Source organism: Alosa sapidissima, chromosome 5, assembly GCF_018492685.1.
Source record: "Alosa sapidissima isolate fAloSap1 chromosome 5, fAloSap1.pri, whole genome shotgun sequence".
NCBI lineage: Eukaryota > Metazoa > Chordata > Actinopteri > Clupeiformes > Clupeidae > Alosa > Alosa sapidissima.
The window spans coordinates 26120277-26134768 of record NC_055961.1 but is presented as its reverse complement, the minus strand read 5'-3'; the positions used below and the strand labels follow the sequence as shown (position 1 = coordinate 26134768).

The following is a 14492-nucleotide window of genomic DNA, read 5'->3' as shown; positions in this document are numbered from 1 at the left end:
CGGATAGTTCACATTTGGGTTTACAAATGCATGAATGTTGTGCATGTTCTCAGATTATGAAACACGGATGTCCAAATGTGTTTTGCACCAACTGCACTTGGAGCGCTGCACTTGGAGCAAAAGTGTCGAGTGCATGACTCTTGTAAGTTGTGACTCACAGGATAGAATTTGTGTACCTGTAACAAGGATTTGTGAACCCGTAGCCCCTATTTTGTGTTATCAAGATATAAAAAAAATATGTACAACTTCAACTTTACTGTTACACATTTATGACTTTAGTGTGCACATGCAAAATCTGCAGTTATATGTGCTCGCCACTTTTGCACCAAATATACCAAATATACCTTTATACCAAAAATAAATTATATCTCACTATCCTCCCTCACTGACTTCCCAGTTCACTCACTAACTGCCTTTCTGGATTTAAAGCTATGGATGCAAGATAACTTTCTAAAACTCAACACAGATAAAACCGAAATCCTTCTCATCAGCCCCAAACCTCAACTGTCCAAATCTCATAGTCTCAGTCTGAACATTGATGGTACAAGTGTCAAATCCGCTCCTGTTGTCAGAAACCTTGGCATAGGCTACTGCTTGACTCCTTACTCAGTTTTGACCCCCACATTAAATCCCTCACTAAAACGGCATTTTTTCACCTCCGGAACATTGCCCGCCTTCGCCCCTTCCAATTTCTACCACTGATGCACAGACCCTGGTTCACTCCTTCATTACATCCCGCCTAGACTACTGCAACTCCCTATTCATTGGCCTCCCCACTAAATCACTTCAAAGACTACAATATATTCAGAACTCTGCAGCCAGACTAATCACTCATACCAAGAGATCTGCACAAATCACCCCTATTCTTTCTCAGCTTCACTGGTTACCGGTTCTGTCCCAAATCAAATTGAAAATTCTACTACTCACTTTCAAAGCCCTCCATGACCTTGCTCCTCCTTGCCTCTGTGACCTTCTGATCTCCTACACTCCTTCCCGCTCCCTCAGATCCTCTAATCAAAATCTCCTCTCTGTCCCCCGCACCAGAGTGTGCAGAGTGTCTAGGTGGCAGGTCTTTCAGCGCCATGCCCCCTAGCTCTGGAATTCCCTCCCTCAATCCCTCCGTGACTGTCCCTCCTTTCCTTTCTTCAAAGCTCACCTCAAGACCTTTCTGTTTCAGGAACACTTTTCACCTTCCGCCAGCTGGGGTCTTAAGAAATGTCGTTGATGATGATGAGTGTAAAGAATGTGTATTAATGGATTAGATTGGAGGCCCTGGTCCAGACCGGAGAAGATGCTACCAGTGGCTACTTGGTCATGTTGGTCAGAGGCATAGCCTACTAACCTGAGGTTAATAGCATACGGCTCTTATGTTGGTTCTGGTTTTAACGTGTCGGGGTTCTCTTCCAGACACTAGGTGGCGATATCACATCTACATTTATTGTTACACAGTGTGGAGAATAGTAGAAGAAACTTTGTCAACATGGCGACTCCGATGCATCGACTGATTGCTAGAAGGCTAGCGTAAGTACTATATTAATGCAAATTCTGGCGTATGAGTTTGTCAGGAGGTCAACACAGTTATTTAGTACTATGTGAACTATATTGTGTAGTGTTTGTTGTACAGGAAATACAACACCGTGTAGCAGGGGACCAACTGGACTAACTACTAGCTTATTATTAGCTAGCAACAGCTAACAGTTAACGTTACGTCTACGACTACACTGCTTAAAACACTTGATAAGCACTGGCAAATTTGTTCAAAGCCTTGCCCTTGAATGTTAGCTTTAAGTGTATTAATATTTATTTTTAATATATAACTTAAATGTGTTCAAAGGTAACAGATGTGAGACATTTTGTCATCCTAATTTGATAGTGATATCAAGATAGCAAACGTCAGGTTTTAACAGTAACGTTAACGGTATTGCTTTGTTTTTTTGTCATTCCACTTCATACCAAAACAGAGAGGCAAACAAGCAAAACGTTAAATGTCAGAAGTGTCTAGAACTTGGTCACTGGACCTATGAGTGCAAAGGGAAAAGGAAGTACCTTTATCGACCCTCTCGAACTGCAGAGATGAAAAAAACCCTAAAGGAAAACGATAACAAACAAGAACATGTAATGTAAGTATATATTGTGTGTGTGTGTGTGTGTGTGTGTGTGTGTGTGTGTGTGTGTGTGTGTGTGTGTGTGTGTCAGTCACTTGTGGTGTTTGTGTTGTGTATTCAGTCATGATTCACACTGCTACCATTTGCTCTTCCTCACAGCCCTCATGGGGGAGAAGTTGCTGATAAAAGGAAAAAGAAGAGGAGAAAAAAGTAATGGAGATTTAGTCTTCTTTGATAAATCATTCCAAAGTGCATCATGTGGAAGATGGTCTGATGTATGGCAATGTCCCTTGTTTTTTTGTAGGGAAAAGGACCAGAGTAGCTCCACAGGTGTCAGCAGTGACTCGGACAGCTCCTCAAGTGACTCTTCCTCTGATAGCAGCGAGTCGTCCAGCTCCTCGTCTTCGTCGGAGGACAGCAGCAGTGATAGCGAGGGCAGCTCCAGCTCCTCGGCCTCCTCCAGTAGCAGCAACAGCAGTAGTAGCAGCAGCTCCGAATCAGATTCAGATTCCTCTAGCAGCAGTAGTTCAGACCAAGGCCCACCTGTGAAGAGAAAAAAGAAAACCTGAAGGACTTAAAGCCCAGATTTCCTTTCGTTTTTTAATGCTACCATGTGTTTTTGTGATTTATGTGGTAATCCTGTACCCAGTCAGTTTTGGTATGACTTGGTTGTATCAAGATGTTTTAAACCTTCAATCCTGAGGCTGCTAGAGCACACCATGTGCCTAGGCAAACAAGATTTCTTTTCTTTTCAATAAAGGATATTGGATTTTTAATTCCCTCTGACTATTTTGTAATATGGTTGAACATCCTGTTTAAATAAGGTTTAATAATTAACAATTGTGCTACTGAGAGGGAAAGCTACATATTTGTTGGTATGAACATTTGGAAATATATCTGTTTGCTCTATTCACTGTTGTCTACATCTACCATCATATACAGTCAGTGGCAGTATGGAATACTGTAGAACTGTGGAAGTGTAGTCAACATCATTTTAGAACAGTCAACTTAGTTAGCAACTATGCTTTTGGGAAACGCACCCCAGATCAGCCTAGAGGGAATATGGTTCACTTTGACATTTAATACTAAACGTTTCAGGTATGGATACGTGTTTTAAAGGCTTTCCAGTGAGGTATAATCTAGTTTTTAAATATTTGTCTTGGTGGTCACCTCATTGCAATTTCCAAACCAGTGTTGAATGAGTGTGTAAGAGAAAAGGAGAAATATATATTTTTAATAAAAGCTAGTTACATTTATATCAGAAATACAGGTGCCTTAATCCAACAGTGTAGTTTTGGCTTTATTGGTGTGTTGTAGGAACTTAAGACTGAAAAATAAACATACATGCCATTGATTATGACTTCAGTTGTGCTCTAAAACAAACATTTTGACAGCATGTTTTCCAGTGTACAGATCTGTTAGATTTACATATCTCATACATATCAAGTTTTGACTATACTTAATGTTTGTATTATGCAGATATAGTTTGAACGGAAATAGATGGACATCTTGGTTTGTCATTAGTGAAATGGTTTGACAAAAGAGGATTAGACAGTCCAAACTGTTGGTGGTTCTGTCCAGCAAAATCAAGATGGTTATGTCCAGCAAAACCATTAATAACCTGAACACTTGCCATGCACCTTGTTTGTTGGTGCCTCTTCCCTATAGTCTTGCACTCTTGGGAGTGGGGCAATCTATTAGAGAAGACCATTTCTGCAGGGTCGATATTACAAAAGGTGACAAATGTTCCGGTGTTCCACAGTTTAGGCTACATGTGATCGGGACCCACTTCCTGTATCCAATAGGTGGTGCTATAAATCAAACATGCAGAACAAAGACTTTACCCAATCTCATGTGACTTAATTTTACTTCCACATTAATGTCTTTGAAGTGCTCAATGACCATAAGTTGTCTGAAATACATACTTGCATTTGACATTTGGCAGGTTAAAATGGATGCATGTCAGTTATGAAATACAGTGTAGATTTTGTGCATGTCACCAACTCTTATTGATATTTTTCTGAAATAAGGTTCAGTGAGATGTGTAAGGCAGTTTAGAGGGATTGGGAAGATCTTTGTCCTCAAGGCGGAGTTTATCGCTCCTTAATAAATTAGATTAGATTAGATTAGATTAAACTTTATTGTCATTTAGCAGGGTACAGAGCCAATGAAATGCAGTTGACATCCAACCAGAAGTGCAAAAGAAGCATTAAATACCAAAGTGCAGGTTGAGTACAGTATTCTGTGCAGTTATGTAGATGATAAAGATTAATTATGTACAACAGTGTAGTTAGATAAATACAGGTTTGTCTACAGTGTGTATAGAGGGTTATGTACAGAGTAAAAGATATTCTATATAAATAATAATATATATATAAATATTTACTGTGCATTTTACTATATGTTTTTTAAATTGTGTGCTGATATTAATTTATAAAAATAAACTTAATTTTTAAGTTTTACTTTGTTTACTCTGTAAAGTTTACCTGTTTTGACAGGTTTGCACTGTTTGTAATGATAAGAGATAAAAAAAAAAATATCCAAACATTTTTGTACTCATTCTTATTCTTTGACTCACTAAAATAAAATATGTTCCCAAATATTATTCTTTTTCACTCCCCACTTGCTTTAATTTAGGTCATAAATTAACAGTCATCTGGTGCTGTGATTTCTTCCACCTTTGCAGGGAATTTAGATGGTGAAATCCCAATGTATCCTTGCATGTCTAATAGATAGTGTTGGTTACAGTCATAGTGTGGAAGACTAAAATGAAGAGCATTAGGTCCTGTTACAGATTTAACGACGAAACTTACTGTTCTCTAGCCAGTCCCATCATACAAAATATGAAAATTAACACCGACGGAAAATGTAGAAATAACACTGCCCGTGTGACACTGATGATAAAACATACAGGTGATAAGCACTCGAGTGTTGAGCTCGTGCACAGTCCCAGATACACACACACACGCTCGCTCTTGTATCACGGTATGCGTCGCTGTCACGTGACTAAGTTCAGGAATCGAAATCAACCACCCAGTTGCTTCAATCGACTCTCTTCTTGATTGTGTTCTTGAGGTTTTGTTGGAAAAACTGTCCGGCAAAACAATGGCGATTATACGCCATCTCGTCTCATGGCTCACATAGATGGAGTCGATTGAGTATTTTAACAATTATTTATGTTTAGGGAATCGTTGATGACATTTTACTGAAGGTCTATTTGCTAAACTGGAAAGTGAAGAAAGACAAAGGGATAGGCTTTCCAATAGCTAGAATGGTTTGGGCCTAAAAGAAGACAAGAGGTAAGACGACTATAACGGTCTCGAGATTTGTTTTATTTGTATCTTTATCTTTGGTAAAAAGCATGTTTATCTGCATTCCTTAAAAAATATCTGTGACTGACCACCTAATCAAGGTGCTAACTTAGCTTGTGGGATTGGTTTGCTAATTTAGCTAGCTAGCTTGTTAGCCATTATGCTTCTCATAAGCAGCGATGAATCATAGAAGCTAATGCGATTTGTTTTCTTGCTACAGGCTACAACCAAAGCTATATGGGCTGAGTTCATCTCATTATTTACAAGGAATTGATAACCAACTTAACTAACATGTCCATTTGTGTTCTCAGTAGTCTTGTCCTGTATTTGGAATATGGTTATGCTACAGTTCTTAGGTTCTTGAAAGGGTGCTTCAGATTATAGGCTATTACGGCAAATGGCAATACCCCGTTAGTGGCCACCACAACTGTTTGTTACAGGTTAGCTTAACTAGCTAGCTGGCACGACGACCAGAAAATGCATTGTGTATGTGTGTGTTACAGATTAGTTGTCATGATTTGGTGTTTGACGCGAAGGTCTTTTTGACTATTTGAGGTTATTTGGACAAGCAATTCGTTTAGCACAACCTTATTAACTTAGCTACTGTTGTTCGTGTAAATTGTCATCAGAGTGAACTAACTGAACACTGGCTGGCTAGCTAGTTACATAGATGTGCAACTAACGCAGTGCACATCAGATAGGTAGCTTACGTACGTTTTTTTTGTATATGTGCTGGGTTGTCCATATAAGTGGTTGCAATCCAAAAGATGTTGTGGTTTGTAGCGTTGTCCAAAAATACAATAAATGGCAAACGATCGGAGTAACTGTGTTTGTAACCTATCTAGCTTCTACTGTTTTGTTTGTATCTAATCCTATTCCATCTACGAGTAGCTAACGATCACTTGTACCTTGCAAACAGAGTAAGTTGTCTTGGCAAGTTACCTGTACATATGGGCTGCCTACTTCAATAAATACTAGCACATGTAATGTTTATTTTCGTGAGTAACTTTATACAATTCAGTTAATGTTGTTGCAAGAAAGAAAACACTGGCAACAAAAACATAAACGCGCTGGTGTCACGCCATGCGGAAATAGGATGACTGATCAATACTTTTACAAATAACTTGGAATGGTTGATACCACGGAGATTGCAGTTTGAAGTGTTTACGAAGTTTGGGCTGTTTCAACATTTTCAGTCATTGACATTGAGGATGCCCGTTGTGTTTCCAAAATGGCGAAAAACCAGGAAGTTCTTAGCTGTAATGGTAACACTATACAGGCCTACTTTTGCCCAGAAGAATTTAATCAAAGGCAGAAGTGTATATGCGTATGTCATTGCATTCTGTGCATTTGGTTATGCCACTGAAGTGCACTCTCAACAACATTTGCTCTTCAACGTGCTTGCAAAGCCAGTAAAAAAAAATAGTTTCAGAGCTTGTACTAACATTTTTTTTAGTCTGCATCTACTTCTGAGACCAGACTCTGTCATAACCCTTAACCACAGCAAATCTAAGGCAAGCTTTACCGTGTTCCACATACTTATTTCTTATCTATTACTTATTTGTTATTATAGTGAACCCATGATGTAAGAATGCATGAGTTAGTTAGTTAGTTAATTTATTGTCCACTGATGGAAATTCAGTTTCACAGTCACTGTACATACAACTTGGAGGTTGGGTGGAGCTGGCAATGTGGTGCTATAGAATCAAAATATTTATATTTCATTATCATACCAGTGATGGTTGTCCCCCTTTCTTTTTTATGAATGCTGCTGGGTACTTAAAAGTTAGATTATCCTACATATAGAGATGCTTGGTTGTTTCTCAAAGGCTAAGGGACTTAGCTGTAAAATATTGTGGCATATCTTGAAAATGCAAGTTGTGGTGACAAAGGTGTAGGAGTTTGGGAAGTGTAACCTTTGGTGATTTTTATTTTTTAAGGAGGACCTTTGGTTGACTTCTGCCACAAATATAAGCCTATTTACTTACACTAAGCTGATTAATAGCTGCTAGGCCTAAATCTGTGAAAAACGCTCAGTGAAAAAGTGCACCAAAAAATAATTAAGCCATTAGAGTGTTCATGTGTTTTATCAAAGGCTTAGTAATGACTGTGTAGGCTAATACATCATGGCATTGATAGGTGAATACATATGATCAGACAAAATTAAAGTAACCAGTTTGTGATTTTGGGTCAACTATAACCATAGTGCTGGGTCTAGTAAATGGGTACAGTGCCAATGTTAGGCCTGCATAGTTGTTGAGTAGGCTATCGGTTTGTACAAAACAGATTTAGAATATTTTGGGATATTGCTGTAACAATAATAACGTTGTTCTCTTCTCTAAATAAAATGTGCTCCTTATACATGATTGGAATTTTGAGCCAAAGCCTATTGTGGATTTTCCTTGTACCATGTTGGCATCAGAAGTTGAGCAATGAAGTAGTTGACTGGCTGTATAGGCTGGGTGATATGAGTAATAGGGTACAGGTGTACACTTGCTCTAGAGTGTAGTCACTCTCTTAACGTAATGTCAAGCTTCAATCAATTTTGTTTCCAATTGTCTGGTCTCCAGGCAAACTTTCTAATCCTCTAGGCTGACTTGGCCTATGTTGTTGTATTTCGACTCTTTTTTTTTGGCTCGGCCATGGTGTGAAATGGGTAACCCACACATATTTGTTTGTGTGATGCATGCACTTGGGGAGTAAATTGCCAGAGACCTCATTCAACATTTTAACAATATTTAGCTGCTGATTAAATATGAAATTCAGGGTTCCCACGGGTCATGGAAGTCTATTCCAGACATGGAAAGTCAGGGAATTTTTAGGGGGGGGGGGGTCATTGAATGTCAGGGAATTTTGTTGTAGCAGTTTAAAATTTACTTGCCAAAATACTTGAATACAATATATTTCCATACAGAATTGGTGTATATCTGGTTATTAGCTTTACTGCTTGCTTGAGTAGCCCAACTTGGTGTTTTCAATGCCCATTTATTCATCTCCCGATCTAAAAAAGTAAAGGATTCTTGAACGCTACGTGGCTCCTCTGAAATCATTGGTCAGTATATTGTACTATTCATTAGTAAGTCATGGAAATTCTGTTTTTTTTGTCAGGGAAAGTCATGGGATTTTACATTTGACTTGAGAGAGTGGGAACCCTGAAAGTTATTTGTACAAATTGTTTTGCTACATACAGAGCCCTTCTAGAGGTCAGAAATAATTTTGCATAAGCCCTGAAGGGACATGGTGAGTTTTTTTTTTTTTTTTTTTTTTATTTATTTTTTTTAAATGGGAACAACTTTTACATTCCATTACAACAGTTTTGTGTTTCCTCTCATACGTTTTGCATTCCCAAGCAAAAGTAGGCCTATTGCATTTCCAAGCAATAGTAGGCCTGTTGCATTCCCACATAAAACTTTGTGAGGGAGCACAACATGTATGGCGAAGGATAGCAAAACCTATTTTTAGGGAATTTAAAAGTAACTTTAACTTCAAAAATGTACATTCTCACCATGACCATTGGGAAGCTCCGTACAAAAAAGCATCTGCACAATGCGCTAGATATTGTGGCATTGATAAGCTTTTTCAAAAACTGCTTGCATCAAGAATGATTATTTGTAACAGAATTGTTCACCCCTACCATGGACCATGACTATAACCCATAGAGTAAAGGGATTTACTTTGCCCTTAAGAGAGTGGGCATTTGTTTTAACAGCGTGTCCTGCTTTGTGAAGGTATAGCGTAATGATAGGCAAGTATATTGCAGGGATATGCTAAATATATTGTACATCCTCATTTGTTTGATTGACCAAAAGCAAAATAATTTTATTATAATTTTTAGTTTTTATTATACACAATAAGCCATACATTTCCAAAGTGTTTTACCGACCCTTTAGATAAAGACACAGGCAGAATTATATGTGCTGGTAGATGACTAATAACTGAGTAACATGATGTAGGTCAATTTTGTTTTTCCATTTCTGTTGAAGAAGAAACAAACAAAGAAATGGAATTTCTGCTTTATCTGCAGTTTTATGCAACTCAAAATCAAATCAACTTCATGGATTTTTAGAGATAGATAGATAGATAGATAGATAGATAGATAGATAGATAGATAGATAGATACTTTATTGATCCTCAAGGGGAAATTCAAGGGTCTCGGTAGCATACAGACATAACACACAACATGCACTTACAGCAGAAGTGGTAAACATAAGTGTAAGTATAAACATATAACTAAACTCCACTGTACAATAAGACAGTAGAAGATAAGACAGATAAGAAAACTAACAAAACTAAATACACTATATAAGTTAAATTAAGAAAGACCAATGTGCTTGAGGGTGATCAAGCATTTTTTGAGAATTCCTACCGAGAATTGTCACTTTTATCCACAACAATCACAAATCTCTCAAGATCCTTAAGGGGACAGACTTGAGCAGGTTTGCATTATTACTGATGACTGATATAGCTGTACATGGGTATCAATGTCATCAATAGTGTGGTGGTGCTACTATGACGTGGTGTATATTCCCTCAGAAATGTATTTGCCCTATTTTATGATCGTAATCATCATCAGCCAACTAGGCAGTGTATGTAGTCTAAAACATCAGTGGAAATTACCATACCTGAGTCGACAGAACGTCCAGATTTTGCACACGCCAAAGATCACCAGCCTAAGTGGCTCAAAGTACACACATGAAAGGCAGCGGACAGCCCTGCCCGAAGGCTCACCACAGTGACCTCTGATCCCTGTAATGTTTGGTTTATTGCCTCCATCCGCAATCATTCCCTATGCCTGTAGTCAAGTCCTGTTTGACTAAATCATAGGTTAAATATAATAAAATGTCATTTTTGAGCAGTAGCGATGAGTGTGGTGTGAGTCAATTTAATGGCCACCTGACCGGTTGTGTGTGTGTGTGGCTCTGGGTGTAGGCCTGGGTGATGAGTTTAAAAGTCAACATATCTGTGGCCTCTGCACAGATCAGTGATCATGTAAATGAGCTTGAGCTGTGCCTACTGAAGCAGCTCTTCCCGTTCTGTTAAAGAATGCACTCTACGTTTGGTTCAAAATGGCTCTCTTATTTTGGCAAGTATAGCAACTATTGTCCCTGTCAACATGTTGTCCCTGTCATAGCCATGGGTTTTCAATGAGTTTTGTATTTCTTCTCATGTCATAAAGGAAATAAACTTGAGTGTGAGTCCTGACAGAGAGAGAGAGATGAGGCAGTAGTAGACTAGTACTTTAAAGAACTCACTACAGTGTTCTAGCCCTCTGTGGGGGAGGGAGAATGTTTACTGGAACAGAGTCTCTGATTGGCTTGGCATTCCTCAGTATGATGAGATCACTAGGAGGTGAGGCTCACTTGCATAGAATAACATCTCCTTATATGGCGCAGCGGGACTGATCCATATCAAGGAAGGAGGTAGGTAGCAGATGATTGTCTGCCTCAGGCAAAGTTTGTGTAGCCTAGTCTTTTAGAAAAGTTCTTAAAGTTGTACAGTCAGTTTCCCCATCTGTTTGACTTTATTTCAGATGTTTTACCTATAGGTATCAAAAGGACTCAAAGTGTTGATTGACTTCAGAGTACAAGGCATGCGAGAGATGAACACACTATAATTATCTGTCAGTTACTTAAATTATTGGATTAGTATTTTATTTGAAGTGCTCACAATGAAGTCTCACTTCTACTTAATCCATGCACACCAGAATGTACACATAAGCCTATTTAAGAGCACTTTCCCTGGTCTTTCACAAAAGTCTCCCATAGGCTTCATTGTCACTTGCCCCGGCACCCCCGCGGCTAGTTGAGAGTGGTGTCTTCCGCGAGCTATCCGTAACCACCCTTCTCAAAGTGAGATTTATCAGCACACCAAGGAAGTTTTGTGTCGCCGCCTCAGATGTAAGCTGCCACGGGACTCAAATCGTGACTCAAAATGAAAGCCCTCCGTTAAGGGAGAAGGGATTAGGGGAATGATTTTTTAGCAGAACACCATACTGTTAGGGTCATCAAACTCTGCCGGAGTTTGACTCATACTCCTTTCCGATGGTTTACAGCCCTTGGCCATGGCCGCTCAGATGGGGTAAGCAACTGCAGATCTCTTGCTCAACTCTCAGCACTCAGCCATGTTTCCTGTGTCTACTACAGTTTTTAGTTTGTTACCCCTTAGTTACCACAACCAGGATTTGTCAGCAATGTGCCTTGTCAGAACGATCTGTCATATGTGAAATACACTTAACCTGAGTTTATGTGCTGATCTGTGTAATATGAGAGGGTTTGCATACAAAGCTAAATGAAGTGGCCCATATTGGGTATGTTTCTTCTAACCTACATGAATGGACATCTATCCATGAGCCATTAATTTCCAGACAGAAACAAGTGTGCGTGAGCTACACATGGTCAGTGTTTTAGTGAGATATTTTAAGTTGGCATGTTTGCATAGAATGTCAAAGTTCTATTCTTCTGTTCTCCATTAGCCTACATAAAAAAAATCTTGGTCGTTGTCATGTGTCACTTTAAAATAAATGTAAAAGATTTATAGGACTGTCGACGAAAACCCCCCATAAAATAACAGTAGTCCACATCAACAGTGGACACAGTGGAAGTCGAAGAACTAAATGAACAGGCCTCTTTGAAACACCTGGAGACTTATAAATTTTCTCTCGGATACAAAGGAAAGGGAATATTTAAGATGTTGTGAGCCAGAATCATTCATTTGTCAGCTAATTATGAAATGTGCTTACAGGCTTATTGAACCATCTGCACAGCAGAGAAATCCCCTCACCAATCTACAGTAGTTAGACTAATCAAAAGTTCACAGCTTCTATGAAGTCCGTAAAACCAGGGTTCAGCGATGGCTAGTTGGCTCGGAGCAAGTAAAAGAGCATGTTGGACAAGTTTGTTGTTGGTCAGTGTCAGTTTTTCTGCCGGTCACCATCAAGTCAGCTCAGTTCACCTGTAAGGTTGGGCACCGTAACCCGGTTCTTATATGTAACCGGTGCCGAGGCAAATGGTAGTAACGACATCGAGGATTTCGGTGGCTCATTACGATGGCATTTTTTTTTTCTTTTTAAAAACGAGGCATTACTGCACGTCAGGCACCATCTGTAACAGCTTGCTCTGAAAGCACCACATTATGCTTAGCTAACATAAACACTTCAAGGAATAAGCTTAAACCAGAGGGGTGCACCACATAGGCTGGTGGGCCGTGTTTGACGGCTCGCATGAGGCCATGCCATTGCCAAGTAGCCTACTTTAAAGCAATATCACGAGCTCTTGGCGGTGGGGGGGGGGGGGGGGGGGTATTATTATTATTTACAATTAATTGAAAATTAAAGCTTAATAGCATAGGCCACGTCCCGCCTGTGAGCTAAACTATTATGTATCTTTGATGTCAATACATTGTACTGGTGGTGTGTAGGTCTAATTGAGTAATAAAAAGATCCGCACACTGTTCTATAAGTTCCCAGAGTGGTTTATTAACAACGTTTCGACCAGAGGTCTTCGTCAGGTATCAAAGCTCCCAGCACCTGTTTAAATTTTGTATATGTGCCTGCACTCCACTCATTAGGTCTAATTGAGTGCCTCTCACTTTAAGACGTTTGTGTGGGAGGAAGGCTTGCAGTTTTAACAGTCTTACAGTTATGGGCTACTGATATGTGTGGATGCAATTCATAATGTTTTCTATGTAATTAGTTAAAGTAAAGGTTCGTACTTCTCATTGGGACAAGCCCTTTTGAGTCTTGGAAAATCCAGTTACATTGGGGTTTTGCAAACATTCAGTGTCGGTCAATAAAATGAATAGTAGCCCTGCATGCCTATTCGACAAGCAGATGTAACTAAGCTTGCTAAGATAGACATCCAAACGGTATTCTAACGTTAGCTTAAGAGATACGGTTTGCTTGCATAACTTAGCTTAGTTTGGTCTCCACAATTTACTATGTTGTGATAAGACCTCAGCAGAGTTAACTTGAATGCAGCAGTTTTTAACAAATTTGCACAGAATGATAATGCTAAGTGGATTTATTAGCAATTTTGTTTATCGTTTTCAATGCAATGCTTCTATGTGCCAACAACAATCCTTGAACAATTGCTAATGTTTTGTTAAATGTGCATGCAGAGGAGGGGTGGCGGGTCTGTTACGAGAGAGAGCTGGGCGGGGCAAGGAAAGGCTTTATGCATGGAAAGTGCAACTCAATTAAAGGATTAAATAGTAGGCTACAACATAGAAAATTATTGTGTGGCGGTCAGTGTTGATCTTATGGCGGGCCGACACAGATTAGCCAATGTATGGAAAACACTGAAGTTATGACAAGCCATTGGAATTATGCCTAGAAGCAATGAAACTACAGACTAGGGGTGGGCGATATATATCGTCTGCGATAATATCGTGATTGTTGTTTTAACGATGTGCAAATTGACATTATCGAGTATTTAAATTTACTTATGGGGGAAAAACACTCGAAATTACACATTGAAGACTCATACATTCCCAGGAGGTGTATGCGGGAAAAGCCCCTGGCCCCTGTGTCTAATTGAGTGCCTGTCACTTTAAGACGTTCATGAGGGAACCCTTGCAAATTGCAATTGTAACACAGTTTAAAGGCTGCTGATGTGTGGATGGAATTCATAACGTTTTCTACATAGTTAAAATAAAGGTTCGCACTTCTCCTTGGGACAAGCATTTTTGAATTTTAGAAAACACTTTTCCATTTACATCGGGATTTTGCAAACATTCAGTGTCGGAGTCAATAAAATGAGCCCTTCAACGAAGCAGCTGACAAGCAGCTGTAAGTAAGCTAAGCATGCTAAATTCAATCCAAACAGTATTCTAACGTTAGCTTTGAGATACTGCTTGATTGCATAACTTAACTTAGTTTAGTCTCTTCAATGTAGCCTACTATGTTGTGATGAGACCTTAGCAGAGTTAACTTCAATGCAGCAGTTTTGAACAAATTTGCGCAGCATGGTCACGATGCTAAGCGGATTTAATAGCAATTTAGCCATGTCTTCTATGCAATGCTTCTATGTGCCAACAAAAATCCTTCAACAATCGTGAATATTTTGTTAAATGCACATGC

The 14492-nt window shown here is 39.2% G+C and overlaps 2 protein-coding genes across 7 annotated transcripts in view; both read left to right on the top strand.

The window, feature by feature from the left end:
- The first annotated feature begins 1087 nt into the window (after positions 1 to 1087).
- On the top strand, positions 1088 to 2881 carry zcchc10 (zinc finger, CCHC domain containing 10). Its single transcript, XM_042091236.1, has 4 exons — positions 1088 to 1521; positions 1962 to 2120; positions 2265 to 2315; positions 2410 to 2881. Exons 1-4 carry the CDS (start codon positions 1481 to 1483, stop codon positions 2672 to 2674), a joined length of 516 nt encoding a protein of 171 aa, XP_041947170.1. The 5' UTR covers positions 1088 to 1480; the 3' UTR covers positions 2675 to 2881.
- A 2241-nt stretch (positions 2882 to 5122) lies between these two features.
- aff4 (AF4/FMR2 family, member 4) overlaps positions 5123 to 14492 on the top strand; it is a 30954-nt gene continuing 21584 nt past the window's right edge. For 2 of the 6 annotated variants that reach the window (XM_042091201.1, XM_042091200.1), the window contains exon 1: positions 5123 to 5404. Coding sequence is in view for 3 of the 6 variants with exons in the window: in XM_042091198.1 (XP_041947132.1) it covers positions 11478 to 11494 (17 nt within the window). In the remaining 3 variants the exon portion in view is untranslated. Of the gene's footprint in view, positions 5405 to 11187; positions 11495 to 14492 lie in introns of those variants that run through there. The other 4 variants (XM_042091202.1, XM_042091197.1, XM_042091198.1 and 1 more) reach the window with 3 other exon arrangements.